General features: G+C 38.8%; 1 protein-coding gene across 1 annotated transcript in view; it reads left to right on the plus strand.

Annotated features, from left to right (window-relative positions):
* Positions 1 to 5,059: 5,059 nt before the first annotated feature.
* LOC125884805 (zinc finger protein GLI2-like) overlaps positions 5,060 to 24,522 on the plus strand; it is a 108,507-nt gene continuing 89,044 nt past the window's right edge. Inside the window, exons 1-2 of the mRNA XM_049570044.1 lie at positions 5,060 to 5,426; positions 24,302 to 24,408. Coding sequence (XP_049426001.1) covers positions 24,315 to 24,408 — 94 coding nt within the window. The 5' untranslated portion in view covers positions 5,060 to 5,426; positions 24,302 to 24,314. The remainder of the gene's footprint in view (positions 5,427 to 24,301; positions 24,409 to 24,522) is intronic.

The raw sequence follows: 24,522 nt of genomic DNA on the forward strand, positions 1-24,522 counted from the left end.
ACCCGATTTTGGTGATTATAAAGCTGCTGAATCAACAGTGACAGGGTGCAACAAACGGCCATGTTTGGTGGTTAAACAGCTGCTAGAAAAACAGCTATAAAACAACCAGTTTTGCTGTTTGTTGGTCTTGAGCAGTGGTCTGCAGCTTGGCAGGCGTCTCGCCAAGGTGTCACACCATCCACAATCCCCTCCACTTCCCAGTGACAAAGTCAACTCATGTACTACGTCATGATAAAATTGCTGCAAGCTGCAATTGACACTGTGATGTTCAGCAATAACACAGAGAGAAAAATCACCAGAGAACAGGAAACACCAGAGATCATTTCTGCACCTAAAACAGCCAGTTGTAGGAGGGCACTCTGGGAAACGTAGTAAACAACACGCTGTCACAATGAAGGTAACAGATTGAAGATATAATAATGTAATCCTTTCAGTTCCTCGCTGAGTGTTGTGTGTCAGCTGATGGACTTTATGTGCAGCCGCTCTGACGTACATGAATAAACCCCTCATAAGGCACATTTCCAGTTTCTCCCACACTGGGAACAGACACCACCACAGTAACGTCTCGCGAGCAGCTCTGTGGAAGTCATCAGTATCAGATGGCGAGATGGGGGAAAAGATTTCTCACGCGACAGTTTTAAAAGACATTTAATATTATTGTTGCTCGGAGGTAAGATTATTTCCATATGGCAGCGGCACAAGTGATACCATCATACTTTAACAGTTATGATTTCACTTCCATGTTTTATTTTCATTTCATTTCACTCATTTCATCGTCGTGCACTTGAGCCGGACGGCCGCACTGATGGTGTCTGTGATCCGGCTGCAGATGGTCTTTTATTCTTCCAGGAGTATAAAGTTATTTTATTGTTTCACCACAGATTCACAGGCCAGCGCTTCCACATGAAAATAATATTTTATGACGTGTAAGAGACGAGGCAAGCACAAGAGATTTTTGCACAAATAAAGCTTCAGTTTTTCTTTTCAAAATTTATATTTTTCAATATTTATATGTTTTTAAAAATATTTTAAAGGTAAAAGCAAATTTTAAAGTTCAGTTTAAATTTTGTAGAGACTATCTTCTATTCAAATAACTTGAGATTTGTGTAATTTGACAAGTGTTTTATTGTGTTCTGCCTTTTTTTAATATAAATTCAAAGGGTTTCAGATTTGCTCTTTGCTGCACACCAGCAGGTGGCTCCAACAGACCTTTTTTTAATATGTATTATATTCAAACTGCAGTATATATTTAAATTGAATATATTATAAAGAGTTAAATTTATCTCAATGTGCTGCACCAATTAAATGCCATTAACACTAGTAAAGAAACCAGTATGATACATGTAGGAATATCACGATACCGTACCATACACTTTCTTGTCCTCATGGGGAGAGTTGTCTTGGACTCAGGAGCTGCCTGAATATTGCTGCTTTACAATAACAGTCCAGAACAAATGAAAAGCAATAACCATAAAAAAAAAACATAAAAATACATACTTCACATAACAATATCGGACATAACAGCAGCACAGAACAGAGCACCAGAGACAAAGCACAACACAAACTCTAACGCATCAAGCAACATTAATTAAAATGTTAATTGACTTTGGCACAAATTAATTTTTAAAAGGATTCAGTTTAAATTTGGGCATCATGTATCGCCTGCCTGTGGGTAAAAGCTTGTACTCTGCATGGAGATGAGAGTATGATAATAATAATAATAATAATAATAATAATAAATAAAATAAAATAAAAAAATAATAAAAACAAAATAAAATAAAAAATAAAATAATTATGAGCAAGTAAAAATATAAAGAATAAAATTGAATGAATAAAAAATAAAATTAAAAAATATACACACAGAAAAAAAATGCAAAAATAATTAAAATTTTTAAAAATGAATAAAAGTCTGGAGGAAGATATTCTGCATCATGAGTAAAATAATATTAAATAAAATGTATTTTTTGTTTTAAATTTGGATGGATGATAGACGGACGGACGGACGGACGGACGGATAGATAGATAGATAGATAGATAGATAGATAGATAGATAGATAGAGATAAAATTAAGTCTGGAGGAAGCCACTCTGCATCATGAGTAAAATAAATATATAATGACTAAAAAAATAAATAAGTGTGTGTATATATATATATATAAAGGTTTATGAATATTTTATATTCATTAAGTATGAATATTAAATTAAAATAATGTATGTGTATTAAAAAAAACACAGAACTAAACTAAAAAAATAAAATACTAAAAACTAAAACTAAAAAACTAAAAAACTAAAAACTAAAAAATAAATAGAAATGAAATTGTAAAAAACAGAAATTAGAAATAATAATTTAAAAAAATAAATAAAAGCCACTCTGCATCATCACTACTTTTATTATTTGATATTTTAAGTACATTTTGTCACTAATACTTTTCCATCTACAAAGGATCATAATATGTCAGTAGTACGTCTTCATCACCTCATCAGCTGGTTTAAATTTTGACTTTTTTAGATCAGAATACTATTTAAACTATGTGCAGTATATCTGAATTATTTTTAGCTGCTGAGTCGAAACCTGATGATAGAAAATAAACTATTATATTCCAGAGCAAAAACCTGCCTGACACTCACACAAGAGCTCAGTGAGTGTTGTCATTATATAGTTCGTCCACTAGAGGACGCTGTTTTCCACCAAGTGTCAGGCTCAGTGTCCATGACAACTCTGATCCTCAGAATCCTTACAAATGTTTTTATCATATGTGTGCCTGTGCAGACGTTATGAATAAAGGTCAATATGGGCCTCACAGAGTTTCAATAAAAAAAAAAAATAAGAATAATTAAATAATAATGAGTAAATAAATGAAAAATAGAATTAGAATAAATAAAAACAAAATAAATTAAGGTCAACATTATTCAATATTTTATATCAGGAACCTTTGAAAATGAAGGACGAATAATGTGTCAGCTTATCTGTTAAAGATAAAATAGTACACTGTGGTCATAAAGGGATGGACACGCTCAGCAACAATACTCAGGTAGGCTGTGGTGTTTAAACCATGCTCAGTTGGTACTAAGAAAATCTCCCCCACACCATTACACCAGCAGCAGCAGCAGCCTGAAGCGTTGATACAAGGCAGGATGGATCCATGCTTCCATCTGAATGTGGTTTTTCCAATCTTCTATTGTCCAGTTTTGGTGAGAAAACCCGTGTGAATTGTAGCCTCAGTTTCCTGTTGTTAGCTGACAGGAGTGGCACCTGGTGTGGTCTTCTGCTGCTGTAGCCCATCTGCTTCAAGGTTGGACAAGGTGTTGTTGCTTCAGAGATGCTCTTCTGCACACCTTGGTTGGAACCAGTGCTTATTTGACTTCCTGTTGCCTTTCTATCATCTTGAACCAGTCTGGCCATTCTCCTCTGACCTCTGGCATCAACAAGGCATTTTGGCTCACTGGATATTTTCTCTTTTTGGGACCATCCTCTGTAAACCCTAGAGATGGTTGTGCTGAAAATCCCAGGAAATACTCAGACCAGCCCGTCTGGCACCAACAACCATGCCACGTTCAAAGTCACCTTTCTTCATCATTCTGATGTTCCGTTTTTCAGATTTCTGTACGGAACAGAGTTTGGCTTTAGAATGATGGTTGGAAGTCGGAGGTTGTTGGATCCATCCACCGCCCCTTCTGCTCAACCTACTCAGACTTTTGTCGCCTTAACAAAATAAAAGTCTGCCACTTTCATGTTTTTATTCGGGAGGTCAAACATTAAATTCTAAACATGGATGTCCCCTTCGTCCCCCCTGAAATCTACACTTACGATCTTGGGTGTAATTTGTAAAACAATGTGTCAGATCCATACCGGAAATATACGCATGGACGAAAGCCGAAAATGGTGCATATCAGGCCTCCACGTCACATCTGCGTCGCCAACTTCCTGTCTCCAAAATGCTCATAAGCATGTCTCTGTTTTCATAGATCACAACTTCGCCTGCAGTGTTTCTAAGTGAGACCCCAGAAGACCTGCACGTGATGGCAGAGATGGGCCTGCAGTACCCGCACACTGCCAGCAGAGGTCAGTGTTTCATTTGAAACCTGGACTTCAGCTGTTTGATGAAATTAAAGTACATTGCATTTGAACCAAGCGCAGCAGCTAAAGGACAAACATGAGGAAACATCACAGCTGATGTTCTGTGATTCTCAAGTAAATATTTTGCAACAAAGAGTTTAAACAAGTATGAAAATATATATTTATAGTATTTTTGTGCTTTATAATGTCCTGCAGTATCTCTGCATTATCTGTAACACAGTCCAGTATGTATTATTCTTATTCTAACCTGACTGTGCTTCAGTGTCTCAAGGTTTTTGTGGTTTATATTTCTGCAGAGTCACAGTTACGCTGCATCACTTCCCTCAGACATCTTTAATTTAAACAGCTGAAACTTTCAGATAAAGAGTTATTATTTGTTATTATCTGATGAATCAAGTGAATTAATTCAGGTTAAAGTGCAGTGAAGTGAATAATTTTGTGTCATAAATACAGCGGGGAATATTTTGATTTTGGAAAAGAGCAGAGGATAAACTGTAACTGATAATCAATATGTTCGATTGATTCAGCATTTATTTATGTAAGATGATGCAATCAGGACGTTTTGCATGGGTGCATTAACGAACAATAAGTGTCACAAAATATATATAAATATAAAGAAATAAACTATAGAAATATAACCAGCAATATTTCCACTAATTCATTTTTTAAATTTATTTATTTATTTATTTATTTATTTTTACCGCAAGTGATGGCATTTCATTTATTTTTGAGGCTCTGTATAAATTATTTTTTTTTCTTAGTTTAAAGTCGCCTGTCTCACGCATAATCAATTATCTTTAGTAGGTTATTGATTATATTGAGTATTAAAGGGTGTTTCAATGATCGGACAGCGGTGATGAGGGTTTGTCCGGACACAGAGAGGAGGAGGGAGGGAGGAAGGTTAGGGGGGGTCAGAGGGAGAAGGAGGGGAGGAAGTTAAGCGCAGAGAGGGGAGGGAGCTGAAAAACAGCGCATCCCGGAGTCTCCAAAGCTCCGCAGCATCCCGGCCAAACACCCGACGGGTGGGGAAAGTTGCGCCTCCTCACTTGTGAAAGTCTCCTCGGTGTTTGTGCGAAGTGACGGATCCGTGATGCGCAGCGACGCAGACAAATGAACTTTCTTTTTCCTTTTTCTTTTACGCATCCATGCCGAGGCGCGCACTCTGACTCTGGAGAAGGACTTTTCCCCCAAAAAATTACGCGCGTCCTGTCGATGGGACCTCATGTTTGTCACGGGAGGATTTCTGCTTCTGAGAAGTTTGAAAGTTGAGGAGTGAAGAGAGGAGAAGGAGGAGAAGGAGGAGAAGAGAGCTGTCCGCACGCTCGGGAGGAGACGAGGGGACACTTTGGGTGAGTTGGGTCGGTGTTGGCCATGTGCTCCCGGAGACAACTGCGGCTTTATCCTGCGCTGAGGCTGGAAACTGAGAGTTTGAGTGCTCGTTCATCCAAAAACAAAACACCAGACTTCTATATCTTTATCACTTTATACGTTTAATTAAATCCAAGATGAGATTCTTGCATTTAATGCTGCTTTGTATCCTTTAAAATAATATTTCTCAAACTAATAAACTCACTTTACGCGTATTTATTCTTTAAATCCTTCCAAAATATTTACTAGAATTAATCTATTTATTATTTAACGCAGTGACTTGGAGCTCAGACTCAGTAAAGAGGATTTTAAGCAGTATTGTCAGGACACACTGAATGAATTAAACCAGTCATTTTCTCGCTTTTTACACCGACTCTGGAATTCCTGGAATCTGCAACCTGATATTTAAGATGCTGTGTAGTGAAGCAGCCTGCACACGCACACACACAGCTTCCTTATTTAGCTTTACAAGGAAATTTAAGTCTTGTATTATTTTTATGAGTCACAGTTTGAGTTGATTTTCATTTAAAAAGGTTTAAATTAAATATTTATTTATTTATTTTTGCAGCTGCACAAAAAGGCCTCACATGTTTAAAGGTGTTTTCTTGCATATAAAAACTAAAGCGTCACTTTTTAGGTTTAAACCAACGCAGAGCAGAGTGATGCAGATGTAAGAACCTGCAGGCTGGTCCCCCCTCTTCGCCCCAGAGGAGGCTTCTCTGCCGCTGAATGGCCGCTTGCGTTCATTTGCATCAGAAAAAAAGTTTTAGTGCATTTGCCATTGTGCAGGATGAAGAGTTCCAGCAGTCAGGGAGCAGCGGGGACTGAAAAGATGTGAAGAAATAATGGGGCCCTTCACATTATTCAGGATGACATGGAGGCTTCCCAAACCTGTGATGGGGATGTCACTTTCATCCTGCCCCGAGCGCCTTTCTGTCACTTTCACACATTTCCACCCCCGCAGGCCCGTTCGCTCCTCGCCGCTGATTGCAGCTCTGATTCTCTGCTAAATCTGTGCACACGTTAATGACTGAGAGGAGAAAGGAGAGGACGGAGAGGAGTCTGGCACGCAGGGAGCGATAAATGTGAATTGGAAGTGAGTAAAACGCCCCGCTGTGACGACTCAAAAGTCTCTTATCCCACAAAACAACAAGTCCACACCAATTACGCCATGTGGCCCCGGGGCAGTTGGTCCTTGTGGGTTTAGTGGAGAAAAGAAGCATCAGTGGCTTTGGGAGTAAATCCAGCGAAGCCACAGGAGGAAAAAAACAGCTCCTGCGTCTTTTAAGATTCACCAGAGACACATGCAAAAGCTGCAGAAACACAGGTCACATCTGGAGGTACAGAGACGTCAGATCAGCAGAGTTTACTGCACAGACTAAGACAAATACAACCAGACATGATTCCTATGGAAGAGGACGAAATTCCCCTCGAAAATTCGTTAAAATTGATCCAATAACTAATTGATTCTTTGCCGAATTGTTCCAGTGACATCGACACTTGGTTCTTAATGGGTTTAGTGGAGAAAAGAAGCGCCTGTACATACGCTGAGTTCCTTAGTTCCTTCTGCACAGAGTAAAAACACAGCTGCACGTTTATATTCAGCAGCTGCATGATCGAAATGCTGCTGCCAAATATCAGCCCTAAAAGTGACAATCCAAATATTTAAAGTTAGCTGCACAAAGTACGCCAAATAAAACCAGAAATTATTCAGATTTAATAAGATGTAAACTGTAAATTTTCTCCCCAAAACTTGTCAAAATTGTTCCGACAGCTCATCGATTAATCTCCAAATTGTTCCAGTGATGTCGGACCTTGCTGACACTTTGTTGCTCGTGGGTTTAGTGGAGAAAACAAGCATCAGTGTTTCTTTCTTCTTACACAGACTAAAAATAGTCTGCAGGTTGCTGTCAGTTTCCAATCCCCAACTTCTCCAAATCCAACTATACATAGTTTACTAGAGAGGGATCCTAAACCCCAGGGGTCCTAAATGAACGAACTAGTCCTAGAGATTTCATCTGATCGACTTCAAACCTTGGTCTGTGCCACCCCAAGACCTTGAAGATGAAAAGTTATTAGAAGCTTGAGTTTTCGTCAATCTGTTTGACCATGGGACCGTACTCCTGGGTTAAACTAGCTTTGGGGGTGTTTCCTCAAAATTTTGTAGGGGGTGCTACTGAGGCATTTTTTGGCTCCTGCTATCCAGACCCATATCAGATGTAAATTTTCGCCAGTTTACATAAGTATGCAAAGTTTCGTGAGTTTTCCAGCCCCCTAAGCCCTTCAAAAATGCACTTCTTTTCGGAGAAAAATAACAATAATAATTCCTTCAGTTTCAAGAGGGCCTTCGCCCGGCCTTCGGTTGGTGCTCGGGCCCCAGATACACATAGTTTACTACGTAGACCAAGACAAATAAAACCAGAAAATATCTAAGAGGATGAAAACAGTACTTTTTGGGACATTTCCCCCCAAAACTCATCAAAATTGTTCCTGATCAGTTTCCAAAAACTATTCAATTAATCTCCAAATTGTTCCAGTGATATAGTCAACTCTAAAAAACACACACATTACATTCCTAGGTACAGATACATCAGCTGAGCTTGGATTTTTTAACTTGTATTTCCTCTGTGTTGAAAGAAAAATAAGCTGCAGGTTCAGATTAAAAACACTGCTGCCGATTTCCAACGCCACACTGACAATCATTCTAAATCCAATGTTTAAAGTTTACAACACAGAATAAGACAAATGAAACCAGAATGTATTCATATTCAAGAGGCTGAAAACAGCACTTTATGGGACATTTCCCCCCAAAACTCAACAACTAATCGATTAATGGTCTAATATTTTCAGCTGTATATTCTGTGGAGGAAGTCCCTGAAGGCCACACCTCAGTAAAGTAGATACCTTTGCAGAAAATAACCTTGGTAGACGTTAAAGTGTCCTGTTAGAATATTATCTGAGTAAAAGTCTTGAAGTATCTGATCATTACTGAGCTCAAGTATCTGAAGTCATTTTATGATGTGAAAAGTATTTCAAGTATTGACACTAAAAGTAAAAGTAAACGCTGGTGATAAAAAACAAGCGTCAGAACACTGAGGATGAAGTTTGTTTCTTCCGCCACCTTAAACATGAAGCGTTCATTACAATTGAAGGAAAACAAGGTGTTTTTACACAACTAACAGGATTTTCCTTCCCTCCCATTCCTTCCTTCCTTCCTTCCTTCCTTCCTTTCCTATCTTGTAGTAAGATGCTCAGAGTAAAGTGACATTTGATTTAGGAAACGTAGTTCAGTAGAAGTGGAGCTGACAGCAATATGATGCTCAAATAAAGTGCAGATACTCTTGTGTTCAGCCATGTGTCTGCACTGACAGATTTTGTGCCTAAATTAGCTTCTGTATCATATCGTCTTGTCACGTGATCAAACCGAGACTTAACATGAGGCAACATCTACTCACATGTTCACAAGATAATAAGGCGAGTAGTCAATTCTGATGTTGGTATCTCCACCCGTCCTCACCACACCAAATTCTCGTCAGCTTGTCCTTGAGTCCAAGTGGATGTTTGGGCCGAATTTAAAGAATTTCCCTCAAGGTATTCTAGAGGTCACCGTGATCTTGACCTTTGACCACCAAATGCTTCTCAGTTCATCGTGGAGTCCAAATGGCCTTTAGTGCCCAATTTCAGGAAACTACGTCAAGGCTTTCTTAACACGTTCACAACAACGTGACGTACAAGGTCACAGTAACCTTCACCTTTGACCTTAAGCTACCAAATTCTAATCAATTCATCGCTGAGTCCAAGTGGAAATTTGTGCCCAACTTAAGGAAACTCCCTCATGGCCTTCATTTCATGTTCGTAAAAATGTGACATACAAAATCACAGTGACCTTGACCTTTGACCTTAAACTACCAAATTCAAGTCAGTTCATCCTTTAGTTCCAGTGAATGTTTGCACCAAACTTGAGGAAATTCCCTCAAGATGTTCTTGAGATATTATATTCACAAAAATGTGACATACAAGGTCACAGTGACCTTGACCTTTAATCACTGAAATGTACTCAGCTCACTGCTGACTCTAAATTTGTGCCAATTTTGAAGAAAATTCCCTCAAGGCCTTGTTGAGATATTGAAAATCAGGCAGAACGACAGCTTCATTTTTAAATCTGCACCAAAGTGATCTGAATCTGTCGGTAGAATACTGCAAAACAATAACTTTGATAAGCTTGTAGTTGGACTCATTTTCAAATTTCTGTCCTCCGGTTTCATGTTCAGGTGTCAGCTGCTGTGCAGCCATCAGCAGCAATTACACATGATGAAAACAGAGCTGTGTTTAAAGCTGAAACACACACACGCTCAGAGACAGCACAAATCAAAGGTCCAGGGGCCGCCGGGGGCCGCCGGGGGCCGCTGGGGGCCACTGGGGGCCTGTAGTTCCTCCTCTTTGCTGTGTAGCCGGAGCTCTTTGGGAATCGGCTTTGATGCGTCTGTTAATTAACTCCTGAAGGGGCGGCGGTGACGCCACGATCAGGCCTGACAGCTGCCAAGCCGAGCTGGGCAGTGTGTGTGTGTGTGTGTGTGTGAATTTCAAGGGCGGATGTAAAGGATGCCCCTCGCTGCGAGGAGAGACGCCCGCGCTGGCGTTTTGACACATGGAGAACAGGAGTGATCTCAGAGAGACGTTTGCAGAGGGACACTTGACGTCTCCCGTCCCTCAGCAGGGCTCTTATCACAGCGGATCGCAGGAGCCGCCTGGCGTGATGAAGCACAAGCAGCGGTGAGAACAAGCTCTTCCAAACCGCAGCAGCTCCGACTGTCCGGACGGCTTTGTTGTTCCTTTCCTTCCCCAAAATTATTTAACATGTGGCGTCCCAGCGGGGACATGTGGGATTCTTTAGCAATCAGTCCCTGCTCTGCCCGCCGCGTCTTTCCGTGAGTCAGTCAGACCTCGAGGTCACGAGGAATCCGGCTTCTCCTTCCCCTCTCTGCAGGAAGGGAGGGGGGAGCCATCAGAAGAGGCCAGGGACACACACTTCACCCCGGGGGCCCCTGGAGGTCTGTGACATACTGTTAGTGACGGGGGCCTCGTAGGTTTTCCACCGTGTCACTGGTGATTAGCGGAGCTTTCAGGTGAGGGCGGAGCTGCTGCTGTTTGACAGCTCACAGCACAAACACTTCAGTTCTAGTAAGTTTACGTCAGGAGTATCAGCAGCTGTTTGTACTTTTAAAAAAGTAAATAAATAAAATAAGAAAATAAAAAGTACAGTAACAGGAGTATAAAGTACAGATACCTCCAATAATGTCCTCTCAACACACATCCATACCTTCGTCTGTCCATCCATCCGTCAATCCGTAAACACATACATTCATTCATACGTTGATAAGTTCATATGTCCATCCATCCGTCTATCCTTTCGTACATCCTTATGTCCGTCCGTCCCATCCTTGTGAATGTGACATCTCAAGAACGCGTGAAGTCAAGAACTGATTAGTTTATGGTGGTCATAGGTCAAAGGTCAAAGTTACAAAGTCTTCAGATTTGGCACCAACGTTCACTTTATGTCAACAATGACCTCTTCCTCAAATTTGGCACAAATTCGACTCCATGATGAGCTGATTGTGAACACATCAGTCACTCAGAGCGGGGAACAATTCGCCGGAATTTTTAGTGGAACATAAAGTCACTTATTTGTCTCGTGGTGGAGACGAGGGGAGAACAGAGGGAAACAGAGCTGGGGCTGGCTTTCTTTCTCACTCAGTATGTGGGAATCCAATCATGAGTTTCTGAAACTTTGAGCCTTGCACCAGTCGAAGCTGTGCCACAACATTTTGGTTTCAATTCTGGTTAAATTTGCACCATGACGTCCACGATACAGTGACATCTAGCTACTGGACAGTGGATCTGCTGCTCTGAGCATCCGGTTGTTGTTGGCTCAACTATCCTGATCTGTGTGATGTGAATGTGAGATGCATCCCGTAAATAATTACAAACAAAACAGAGGTTACCAATTATTTTGGGATTCTACAACGCAATGCCAGTCCAAATCCTACTTCTCATGTCTGAGCATACTGAAGACCTTTGAAAGATTGACTTAAGATACTTTAATGCCAGTAAACACCTTATTTTTAGACTAATGAATTCAATCTGTTTTAAGACTTTTCATAGTCTTAAAGCTCAAGGTGACGTCCTCAGATCAACCCAAAGACATCCAGTTAGTAGCAGGTGTTCATGTTATTATGTCCACACCCTGTAGACAGACAGACAGACAGACAGGTGTGGGCTGCCAGCAGTGACTCAGAGCAGCAGGGAGATTCCCTAATGCTTCATTCAGAGGTTCCATTCAAGAGCTTTTCTGTGAGTGTCACAGCCTTGTTTGATACAATTTGTGGATATCTGGGGTTTGACTCAGATCTACACATCGTTCATCAACTTTGAACCTTGTACATCTCCGTCACTGGGTTTCCTGCGGCATGTAAACTGTCACTGTGACGACAGAGTGTGTGTCAAACTCTCTCAGGTATGAGAGCGTGGACAAGACGTAAAAAGAGCCAAATGTTTGCCGTGTGGATGAAAAGTTAAAAGCAGACTCACTGTGGGTGTTGACGATTAAAAGGACACGTCGGAGTGGTGAACAGGAAGTCAGTGGTCCAAACTGCGGTTGTAAAACAGCGAGTGGCCGTGCTGTAGCGAGGACCATTTGGCCGAGGGTCAGGGATCAAAGCAGCTGGTCAACCTCGGCGGACTTCACGCCGTCGGCGGGCAGAGCTGGAGACACACATATGGCAGGAAACATGTAATGTCTCAGTGAGGGCTGAGACGGAAGAAGAAGAAGCACATTGTAGGTCTTTAACTGAGTGAGTGGGTTTAGCTCCTTGTTCGAGGAGGCTTTTAGTTTGACGCTGCAAAAGTCAAACCTGCAACCTTTAAACCCTTAAAGGTCCGTCCTCGTACCTGCAGATCGACCTTAAATCTGCTCCTGAGCTTCAGGAGTTTGTTCATAATGCGAGAGATTCACACTGACGCTGGTTTTCTTTAGACCACTGTAGATACAATTAAACTCATATGTGTAGAGCCTGGGGGGGTAATCAGAGAACAAACTCAGAATTTTCAAGATTTAAGAGGTAATGTAGTGAGAAAATAAAGGATAATCTCTATATCTATACCATTAAATTTCAAAATGCACATTAAAAAATGAAGATAATCTCTAACACGTAAATTTGCAGGGAAAAAACCCTCAGATATTCTCCAAGTTAAAAATTGGAAATTTATGAGAAAAAACTGGATTGAAAATGGAAATTCACAAGTAAAAAGTGAGGTATTGTCAGAGATCAAAGTCAGAATGTTAGGGGAAAACAACTCATATTTTCTGAGATTAAAGTCATACATTTATAAGAAAAAACCTGGATATTCCTTAAATTAAAACTTATAAATTTACTAGAAAAAAACTAAGATACTTTCTGGGATTAAAATTGGGGATTTTTTATGAAAAAAACATGGATATTCTTTGAGATCAAATTCATAAATAAATGAGAAAAGAATAAAATATTCTCTGAAATTAAAGTTGTAACATTTACGAGAAAAAAACTTTAATATTCCCTGAGATATCAGTTAGAAATTTAAGAGAAAAACACTTGAATATACTCTAGCATTTAAGTTGCAAATTTAAGAGAAACACTTGAATATACTCTGACATTTAAATTGAAAAAAAATTAAGAGAAAAAACCTGAATATACTCTGACATTTAAGTTGAAAAAAAATTAAGAGAAAAAACTTGAATATATTCTGACATTTAAGTTGCAAATTTAAGAGAAAACACTTGAATATACTCTGACATTTAAGTTGTACATTTAAGAGAAAACACTTTAATATACGCTGACATTTAAGTTGAAACAGATTTAAGAGAAAAATCTTGAATATACTCTGACATTTAAGTTGAAACAGATTTAAGAGAAAAACTTGAATATACTCTGACATTAAAGTTGTACATTTAAGAGAAAACACTTGAATATATGCTGACATTTAAGTTGAAAAAGATTTGAGAGAAAAATCTTGAATATACTCTGACATTTAAGTTGAAAAAAATTTAAGAGAAAAAAACTTGAATATACTCTGACATTTAAGTTGCAAATTTAAGAGAAAACACTTGAATATACTCTGACATTTAAGTTGTACATTTAAGAGAAAACACTTGAATATATGCTGACATTTAAGTTGAAAAAAATTTAAGAGAAAAAAACTTGAATATACTCTGACATTTAAGTTGTACATTTAAGAGAAATAACTTGAATATACTCTGACATTTAAGTTGTACATTTAAGAGAAAACACTTGAATATATGCTGACATTTAAGTTGAAAAAAATTTAAGAGAAAAAAACTTGAATATACTCTGACATTTAAGTTGTACATTTAAGAGAAATAACTTGAATATACTCTGACATTAAAGTTGTACATTTAAGAGAAAACACTTGAATATATGCTGACATTTAAGTTGAAAAAGATTTGAGAGAAAAATCTTGAATATACTCTGACATTTAAGTTGAAAAAAATTTAAGAGAAAAAAACTTGAATATACTCTGACATTTAAGTTGTACATTTAAGAGAAATAACTTGAATATACTCTGACATTAAAGTTGTACATTTAAGAGAAAACACTTGAATATATGCTGACATTTAAGTTGAAAAAGATTTGAGAGAAAAATCTTGAATATACTCTGACATTTAAGTTGAAAAAAATTTAAGAGAAAAAAACTTGAATATACTCTAGCATTTCAGTTGCAAATTTAAGAGAAACACTTGAATATACTCTGACATTTAAATTGAAAAAAATTTAAGAGAAAAAACCTGAATATACTCTGACATTTAAGTTGAAAAAAATTTAAGAGAAAAAAATTGAATATATTCTGAAATTTAAGTTGAAACAGATTTAAGAGAAAACACTTGAATATACTCTGACATTTAAGTTGTACATTTAAGAGAAAACACTTTAATATACTCTGACATTTAAGTTGAAACAGATTTAAGAGAAAAAAACTTGAATATACTCTGACATTAAAGTTGTACATTTAAGAGAAAACACTTGAATATATGCTGACATTTAAGTTGAAAAAGATTTAAGAGAAAAATCTTGAATATACTCTGACATTTAAGTTGAAACAGATTTAAGAGAAAAAACTTGAATATACTCTGACATTTAAGTTGAAAAAAATTTAAGAGAAAAAAACTTGAATATACTCTGACATTTAAGTTGCAAATTCAAGAGAAAACACTTGAATATACTCTGACATTTAAGTTGTACATTTAAGAGAAAACACTTGAATATACTCTGACATTTAAGTTGAAAAAAATTTAAGAGAAAAAAACTTGAATATACTCTGACATTTAAGTTGTACATTTAAGAGAAATAACTTGAATATACTCTGACATTTAAGTTGTACATTTAAGAGAAAACACTTGAATATACTCTGACATTGAAGTTATACATTTAAGAGAAAACACTTGAATATACTCTGACATTGAAGTTGTACATTTAAGAGAAAACATTGTAAAGATTGTAAAGTCATGCATTTGAGAAGAAACAAACTCAGCTGAGATTTAAGTGGGAAATCTTCAACAAAAACAAAAACAAACACATCGTTGCACTTTGCAAGGTTGAATGAACTTCACTGCACATATTGGTAAACAAAGACCCAAGGAAACCTTGAGACACTGAATAACCATTGTTTGAACGTCCGATTGAGACGCCCTGTTATGATTCAAAAATAGTTCCAGAATAAAAGTTGTACCCATGTGCAGCACGTCACCTGTCCATCAGCCGGACCTTTCAGCAGCTTTATACATCCTAAAAACTGAAATAATAATTCCTAACTATAACACAGGACACAAACCACAGTCTCCTGGTGAAAGTCCTGCGCTCAACTCATTCATTCACCACAACTGCAACTTCCGTCCTGTGTGGACTTAATCAATCGCTCTTTAATGTACGTCACCTGACTTTCAGGCAGAAAGCTCCGAAGGCATTTTTTCACAAATTTATGCCTTAGGCCAAATTTATATCTACGTTTTTGTTTTGTTTTTTTCATAAATTTGTGAGTTTTTTCTCGTAAATTTCCCACCTTAAACTTGGGGTATATCTGAGTTTATTTCTTGGAAATTTATGACTTTGATTTTGGAAATTTAGAGTATTTTCTCTGAATATTAACCCCCTCCCCTGGCTCTGTATTATTTACTCATTTTAATGTCAGTTCACAGGCTGAGTGTGCACTGTGCCAACTCACTCCTGCTACTGCTAGATTTCATCTTTATTTATGGGGCCAGTCTTTTTAATAAGTGAGTGTTGTTTTTTTTCACTCCCTCTCAAACAAAGTGTTAATATCAAACCATAAGGTCATAAAGTTGCATCTAACTTTATGAGTTTCACATGAAAAACTGACATGACAGAGTGAATTTGGTTGACATGATGCAGTTTGAATTACTGATTAAAATTACATCAGAGAAGAGTGAAACTTCCAAGAACTGAAGGTTTTCAAATTACATGTTATGTCTGAACAAATGTACAAAACCCAGATATAATCAATAATTTAATGAGAATAAAATAACGAAGTTTCAGAGCTAACAGCCGAAAAGACGAGGTCACTGTGTCTGCATGCAGTGTGAAACAAAACACACATCTGTCCACGATAGCTGAATGAATGAGTGAGGAAATAATGATGAGGAAGACTTCATGATAAAAAGCACCAAACACATGACTGCCACGCTGCGTTCAAGCCTCACAGGAAGCATTAAGCTTCCTCTAAGCAGAGCTACTGCAGAAAAAGTGAGGTCAGGGTGTGCTGTGGCACACAGGTGGGAGGCGTTCATTCATCCTGGGTCCTCCTGCAGCCGAGGGTTTCTCCTTCTGAACTCAGCCGCCACATCTGTTTGCTGTTGGCGAGCTCAGCCACAGGATATTGAACGTCCAGGCAGAGGGGTGTGAAGCTGCTAACACTGACAGTTTCCCCTCTGAGGGGCTCACAGAAAGAGATATCATTCAATCACTGCGGCATGTCTGGTGTTTCCTCTCCTGTGTGAGACTTGATCGGCTAAAGAAGCTAAAATAAGGAGCAAAACCGGAGCTTTATCACACGCGGCCCCGTGGGAACACTCCTCCCTTGTGCTATGCTTTTCAGATTTTGGGTCTCGTCGCTTCTCTCGGAGCTACGAGGAACAAGTGTGTGCAGTCGGTATAAATTCAAATGTCACTGTTAGCCTCTATTTGTACGTTGGCTGCTTGCACAATAAACAACCCGCCTCCGGTCGAAGCTGTATTCTATTTAAGACTCGCCACCGACCTGGGCTTCTTTTACGGGATAGCTATTATTCAAAGGAGAATAGGTGCGGGGCCCGACCATAAATTCCAGCAAGTGGCCCTTCCAAAGAGGTACCGCGCCGAGGAATTGACTGCATGTTCTGTGATTTTACTCTGCTACGCCGTGACCTTTTGAGTTGAGACAGAGTCATTTGTTTGGTTGACAAGAGCTGCTCTAATAATTCAGGGGGACAGCGGCTGCTGGTAATATCCGGTGATGAGCCAAACTGTACTCTCCTCGAAGGTGGAAGCATTTGTTTTCCTGACGCAGGGAATACCCTCTTACTGCGACGCCAGAGGAATTAATCTGCGTCACATTCGTCACTGAGCCTCTGCGGGACCTGAGTTCATTCACACTGTGTCAGAGGTTTTATTTTAGGATGACTTACCTTGATATTTCAGGGTGAAGTTCACATGCAGCACCAGCAGACTCCCTGCAGCTCCTGCACGGAGAAACAAGGTTCAGATTGATGATTTATAATGATGATTTATAATCATTTAATCATCAAGTAACTGCAGAAACTCCACAGTATAAATGTTTAAATTTGTTTAAAAGCAAACTGAAGAAGGTCAAAATTCATATTAGACATTTATTAAATAATTTAGTGCAAAAAAACTTCAAAAACAACGCAGTATAAATGTTCAAATCCAGGTAAAATCAGTTGCGTTGGTGGGCCTTCAGCCCCGAGCCCCAGATCTAAAAATACAGACTATACATTTATTTAAAAAATAATAACAGGCCTTAGAATAACAGAAGAAGGCCCACACATCTACTCAGACCTTTACTTTATACACTGTAAAGATAAACAGAGAACACAAATAAATGCAGTAGAGTAAAAGTGAGGTGTCCTGAAATGGAAATACTCGAGTACAGTTACCTCAAAACTGTATGTAACTACAGTACTTGAGTACTCAGTTGCCTGCCACTTCTGTTAATATACATCATTTAACTATTTGTTCCAGCTCTAGTCTGTCGATTTTTAATGATAGCAGTTGCAACGCATTCTGTTTCTACTCAATATTTATTACTAATATCACAATTACTCCTAGAGAATAAAATTTAAAAAACAGTTTTTAGGAGTGAATAAGATGCCAGAGAGCGGAAAAAGCATCAGAATAGAGCTTGTTAATAAAAAAAAATCAGACGCCCCCCACAGAGATCCAGGCTGAGCTCCCAGTGTCCTCAAATCCTGCGGTCGCCCCAGATGGGTGTAATGAAACCAGTGCAGGTAAAACTTCAAAGGAACGTAGATTTGTGGTAACTGTGGCTGAACGAAGAGGTGCAAATGTTCATCATAACGGACGTCATATAAACATTTAGCAAATGCAGCTAAAACTGCAAAATATATATGTGTGTGTTAACTATCCAGAAGCAATGCGTAAACAATCTTTAAATTCATGTAAAGAGGGGCGAAGTTCACAGTGGACATTACTGAATAGTTAAGTAAGTGAAGGTAAAACTTCAGGGAAACATAAAGTTGTGATGATGTTGGCTGAACAATATGGTACAAATGTTCAAAATCATGTCAAGATGGACATCAATACATTGCACATAGTTTGTGCAAGTAAAACTGCAAAATATATATATATTTGTGATAATAAGTGTTCAAATTCATGTAAAGACGGTCACAATTAAAAATGGAAATCCTTTTATTATTAAGTTAGTGCTAGTACAAATTCTTATATTAATGTAAAGAATGTCAGTATTCATAGTTGACATCATTAGATTAGTGCAAGCAACACTTTGAAAAACGTACATTTGTGCTAATTTAACGACAAGACAAAAATGTCATGTCACGTCAAGAAGTTTGTCATCCATACTGGACATCATTGTATAAATAAGTTTGTGCAAATAAAACTGCAAGATATCTATATTTGTGATAACAAAAAACAATGCATGGACATATTTTAATAATTAGCTAAATGAAGTAAAACTGCAAAAATCTCAAGAAGAGGGGGGAAATTCCTCATGGCCCTGAGCTAATCATTAACTTTGTGCAGGTAAGTTCAAGTTTGTGCAGAAACAATCAGTGTCAAATTCATGTAAAGACGGTCACAAATAATAAAGATCATTTTATCATTGAGCTGGTGCAAGTAAAAACGCTAACTAATTTGTGACAGCTGTGCAGAAACTATTCAGTATAAAAGTACAAATTCATGTAAAAGCACATAGAAGAAGGTCTAGATTCATAATGGATGCACGTAAATGTGCCAGATTTAGCCGTGCAGGTGAATTTTCATCACGCTAGTGCAAGTAGAACTGCAATATAAATGTAGCTGTGATAATTGTGATGAAACAATGTAGTATAAATGTTGACATTTATGTAAACGCACATGAGAAATCAAAATCCACAACGAAACTCACTAAATTATAAAGTTATTGCTAGTAGAACTTTCAAGAACCATAAGTGTGTCACAGCTGTGCAGGAACGATGCAGTGTAAAAGTTAAAATGCATGAAAAGAAAAATAAAATTTCAAGTGAACATCAACTAATCACTAAATAAGTGCAAGTAAAACTGTAGAGAAATACATATTTGTGATAACTGCGCAGAAATTGTATAGTATTAAATATTGAAATATATGTAAAAGCAAACAGAAGGTCAACATTTATAATGGATATTATTTAACTGTCAGCATATCTGAGCTACATATGAGCAGCAGTCAGGTGAGTGAGTGAGTGAGTGAGTGTGTTTCTCTGAGTGACTGAAACTAAAACAAGTGTTGGTTTAAGATGAGAGGGTGAATTAACAGAACAACTGCTTTCAGCACAAAGCCTTTGTAGAGACAGAGGGGGAGGGGCTCCTCTGAAGCCGTTCCCTTAAATAACTTTATTGTGGGGGTCTCTTTAATGACTCATTGTGAGCCCTTTGAGAGGAGCCCACAGTCAACAGTGGGAGGTGACGGTTAATTACACCACTAACTGAGCTGTTGACTTGCTAACGTGGTCGTCAGTAAAGTCACTGATGTGTAGGTGGACTCTCTCCTGAGTCACCAGGTCCACGTCTCTCATTCTGCATGATTTAGTATTTCAGAAAATAAGTGAAAATAAGTAGCTGGTTATGCCTCAAACCAAAGCTCTGTTTATGTCCAAAAGGTCAAAACTTCATTGACAAAAACAGTAATTTCAGCTCCCTGAACACAGGAACAGTTTGGCACAAATGTCCACTTGGACTCAACAATGAACAAATTAGTTTTCATTGGTCATAAGTCAAAGGTCAAGGTGACAGTGACCTTGTTTGTCTCATTCACATGAATGCCTTATCTTAAGAATGCCTTAAGGGACTCTTTTCAAATTTGGCACAAACACCCACTTTGACTCACTGATGAACTGATTAGAATTTGGTGGTCCAAGGTAAAGGTTACTGCACCTGTCTCATTTTTGTGAACGCAACATCTCAAGAAGGCCTTAAGGGAGTTTCCTCAACTTTGGCACAAACATCCACTTAGACTTAAGATTAAAATGATTAGAAATTGGCAGGTGAACATCAAAGGCCAAAATTCAGTGTGACCTCACAAAACATGTTTTTGGCCATAACTCAAGAATTCATTCACTAATTCTGACCAAACTTGACACAAATGTCTAACGGGATAAAATAATGAAGGTCAAAAGGTCAAAGGTCAGCTTGACTGTGACATCATCATGTTTTAACGTCATATCTCAGGAACAGAAGGGGATACATTTGGTCAGATACTGAATTGGTGACTCTAATCTTGAAACTGTGCTGATTGTATAGATCTTTACTTTCAACTTGACAGTATGCGGAGGCGCACAACCAAATGGGTGTAAAAGCGGCAATTCTAGCTTTAATTCAGCTAGCCTTAGTGTGTGCTATTGGAAGATACGTTAGCAAACAAGATTTAAACTGTCCACATTTAGAAGTTACATTTTCAGAAATATAAACATACCTGCATATAAATGTGTGACCAGGAAAGGCAGTTCAAAGCTTTTCCAAGGCGGCAATGCTAACAGATGCTAATAGCTAACAAACTTGTTTGCTAATTCTACTATTTATTCTATTAAAAGCTTACGGATACAAACCAATCATCATTTTCTTGGATATATAAGAAAGGATGACTATTAGTGAAAAGCTTTTCTCACACCACAGTGCCAAAATTATACTTATTGTGCTACAAGATAAGAAGTTAAAATGCTAGGGAAATGTTAGCATTGTAGTTTTAAAGGGTGCAAAAACACCCAAAATACACCAAGCAGTACTTTTACTGCATGTAAACACTTCCTGCATCTCTGGCAGTTTGTGATTATATATGTTTAATTTGATGTTTCTGTTAGCATCACAGACTGAATTCCACCACCTCTCTTTTGTTTGGTGTCGGGGAACATTTTAAAACCATCTACACTCACGCCAAGAACCTCAATACAATTAAAGTTAGTTGAATCTTTGAGGCTGCGGAGCTAACCGCCGTCACTGAGCTGCTAAATGTGTGAACAGCAAATGTTAAGCTTGACTAATAATGATTTGCGAGGACAGATCAGAGGAGTGCAAGCGTGAAAGACTGCCATTATGTGCCTCATATATCACCTCAGCTAAAGGGGGCTTTGTGTGTGTGTGTGTGTGTGTGTGTGCGTGCGCGTGTGTGTGAGGGACTTCCCATGAGGCTTCACTCCTGGCCTCTCACACCTGTTACACTGATTCATCCGCGGCAATAAAGACACCAGACACGACTGTCAGTCAGACGCTCAGCTTTGTTAAAGAGCCAGTAAACTGCTCGTTTACAGACTCAATGGACTGCCGCTTCATCCAAGTGTGTGACCTACAACCGACGCATTGTTGGGTGGTGGTGTTACTGGGGCCGTCCCTTAACCAGAAGGTCACCAGACTGGTTCCTGAAACTGTTAACAGCTTCTTACAGTTAAAGGTCATTGATTTCAATGGAGCAAATAACAGTGACGTCACACTAACAACAACAGTCACTTCCAGGTTGACGACTGGCAGGTGATGACAATGTGGAGATATGTGAAAATGGCAAACTTGTTTATTTGTGTCGTCATTTTCAATCGTAACCTATCTGACATCTGACAACATGTTCCTATTCCTCGCGTTTATTTTTCTTTTACGTATTCTTCATCTTCCGTATAAATTTCGCCGTGAAACTCGTCTTGCAGCATTGCCAACACATCGGCAAAAAATACATCAAAACGTGCGGAAAATTCAAGAATGGAGGCTATGACTTTTCTCAGAGATTCACCAAGAGGTTTTTACGAAATTCGCAAAACAGTGCGTAAAATTTTCCATTGAAAAAGTGATTGGAGATAGTCGAGAAATCATGATTCAAAGTTTGAACGGCTCGTGAGATTCTGGACTTTATTGAGCTATATCTAGTACAGTGTTCATAAAATTACAGTTTGCATTTTACAACGTTTTCATATGTTTCGGATTTTATAATGGGTGTCTATGGGAGAGCGCTAGAGTGGTAACATCATCGCTAGAGCGTGGAGAACAATTTGCTCTCGCTGCCACAAGTTTCACACTACATACACGATTTATACATCAAAACGTAGGGAAATTCGTGCTGGTCACAAAAACGTGACAATGGTCAGTAACTGTGGTACATGTAGGAAGTATTGCATGTAGTTTGCAGTAATAGTACTTGGTGAGGGCAGCAGGCAATCGTTGCAAAATTTTCTAGGTTTATGTATTGTGTTGCATTGCGATCATCTCTGATAAAACAAATTGACCAACAGGGGCTGCAGCGAAACCTGTACATCACTGTACACTATATATGAATATTTGTTCCACTTTACCTTACACACAACTCTCATGTTCTGCTGAGTTAAATTACTGGTTTTGTCAATAGAGTCTGGTGGCTTTGATGTAATGGCCTCGATTCCCCGTCGATTTTTGGTGGGCCTTTTTAGGTGGCTAAAAACTAACTGAGACAACTGGAAGTTGCTCTAAATAAACATTGTGATTCGGTTTTTCTGTGGTAAAAGAAGAAATACTACAGTGTTAGAATACTCCTGTCTTTAGACTCTCACTCAAGTACAAGTACATGTAAGTACTAGCATCAAAATATAAGTAAGTACTAAAAGTAAGTACTTATTATGCAGAACAGTATATACTGTAGTTGTTTTTCTGTAACTGCAAGAAAACATGTTCTTTGTTTGGATTATCAAATGGACAATGGATCGTTGATGTTTGTTTCTGAGTACCAGTGTTAGCTAGCATGCTAACGTTCGTGAACTGCAACTTTGTCAGGACTTCAGGACAGCACTTAAAAAGTTGCCTACTTCCACACTGAATTATATTATGGATGTCAAACGTCTGCTGAGCACTGAGCAGCGATTATAGCCTGAATATTGAGAATACCTTGAATATAAAATCAACTTCATGAGATCAGTTGTGAAATAGTGCATTTTATCCAGAAAGAAAAAATGCAGCTCCTCTGTTTACTTGTATTTGTCTACGTCTGCGTTGTCGTACAGTCCAGCAGTCTATGTTTCTATATCTATGATGTAACCTCTGTTCATAATACCGGATGCAAACAGTATCATGACGCATGTCTCCACGTGTTGCCTGACTATGCACGCACTCTGCTACATGTTTGTCTTTCCTCAACCTCTGAGATTATCCTCGAGCATCGGGCAAACATGTCAGGGCTCTCTGTTTTCCCGCGAACCCCCGCCGAGGCTTCACAGCTCAATCTGTGGACGTGGGGGTCAAAGCGTGGGGGTTTGAGGGGTTAAAGGGGACGGGAGTGAGGAGGAGGAGGAGGAGGTCTTAGCTCACATGTCATCAAAGTTTATTTGACTATTGACCTTTCCGCCAGCGCCATTCACACAGGCTTTGTGGCCTGAGCTGTTAGAACAATATGACTTTATCTTCAAAGACTCTCAGGCTCTTTATTCAGGCTGCTTAATCTCACTGAGATCGTCCTTTAAAAACTAAACATTTAGGAAGCTGTTAAGTTTCGTTAGTGATGCAGGGCTGATGAGGACTCAGATTGGATCCAGCAACAGCTGAAGGGTTGAACACTGGGCGCCATTTTGGCTCCAGTGACACATATTTAATCATAATAATAGTTTTTGAGAAACAAGTTTACAGCCATGCTAATATTAGTAAATGATCAACTTCAAGGTTATTTACTCGTTTCAGACATTTATGAGGCAAAAATACCCATAATTCTCGGGTTTGAGCTTCTCAAATTTGCGGCTTTTTTGCATTTTATATCACTGTAAATTGAATTGCATTTTTCTATTTCAATCTCCGTCTCTTCACTTTTGCATTGTGTTTATTGTTACGCACCAAATTAGTTGGACAAATCCCTCGTTTGTGCAGACCTACTTGGCGGTGAAACAGTTCTTACCCTCTGGTTTCTTAAACTCTTCTGGTCTTTGTCTCACCCCTGACGAGCCTTTTCATGGGCGCTCTCCAGCAGGAGCGTCCAAGTCCTGAGTGTCCTCATCTCATCCCAAATGAACACAGCGAGGCCCTCTGAGTGCTCTCCACTCATTCTCCATTAACAGCTCCTTTTGTGTTTCTTTCACTTCCAGAGTTCGTTTGGCGATGGAGACTTCCGCATCGAGAGCCTCCGAGAAAAAAGACAAAATGGACGGGAGTGGATTCTCCGACCTCCCGAAGAAACCCTCAGAGACGAGAGGTAACATGCTCTTTTTTTAATTTTTTTTTTTTTTTTCAAGCCGAGCTGGATGTGAATGTGGTGTCCAGCTGTCTGTCAGGCCTCCGCACGCTGCCGAGGTCTCGCAGGTGCTCA

The sequence above is a fragment of the Epinephelus fuscoguttatus genome, linkage group LG24 (assembly GCF_011397635.1).
Source record: "Epinephelus fuscoguttatus linkage group LG24, E.fuscoguttatus.final_Chr_v1".
NCBI classification, from domain to species: domain Eukaryota; kingdom Metazoa; phylum Chordata; class Actinopteri; order Perciformes; family Serranidae; genus Epinephelus; species Epinephelus fuscoguttatus.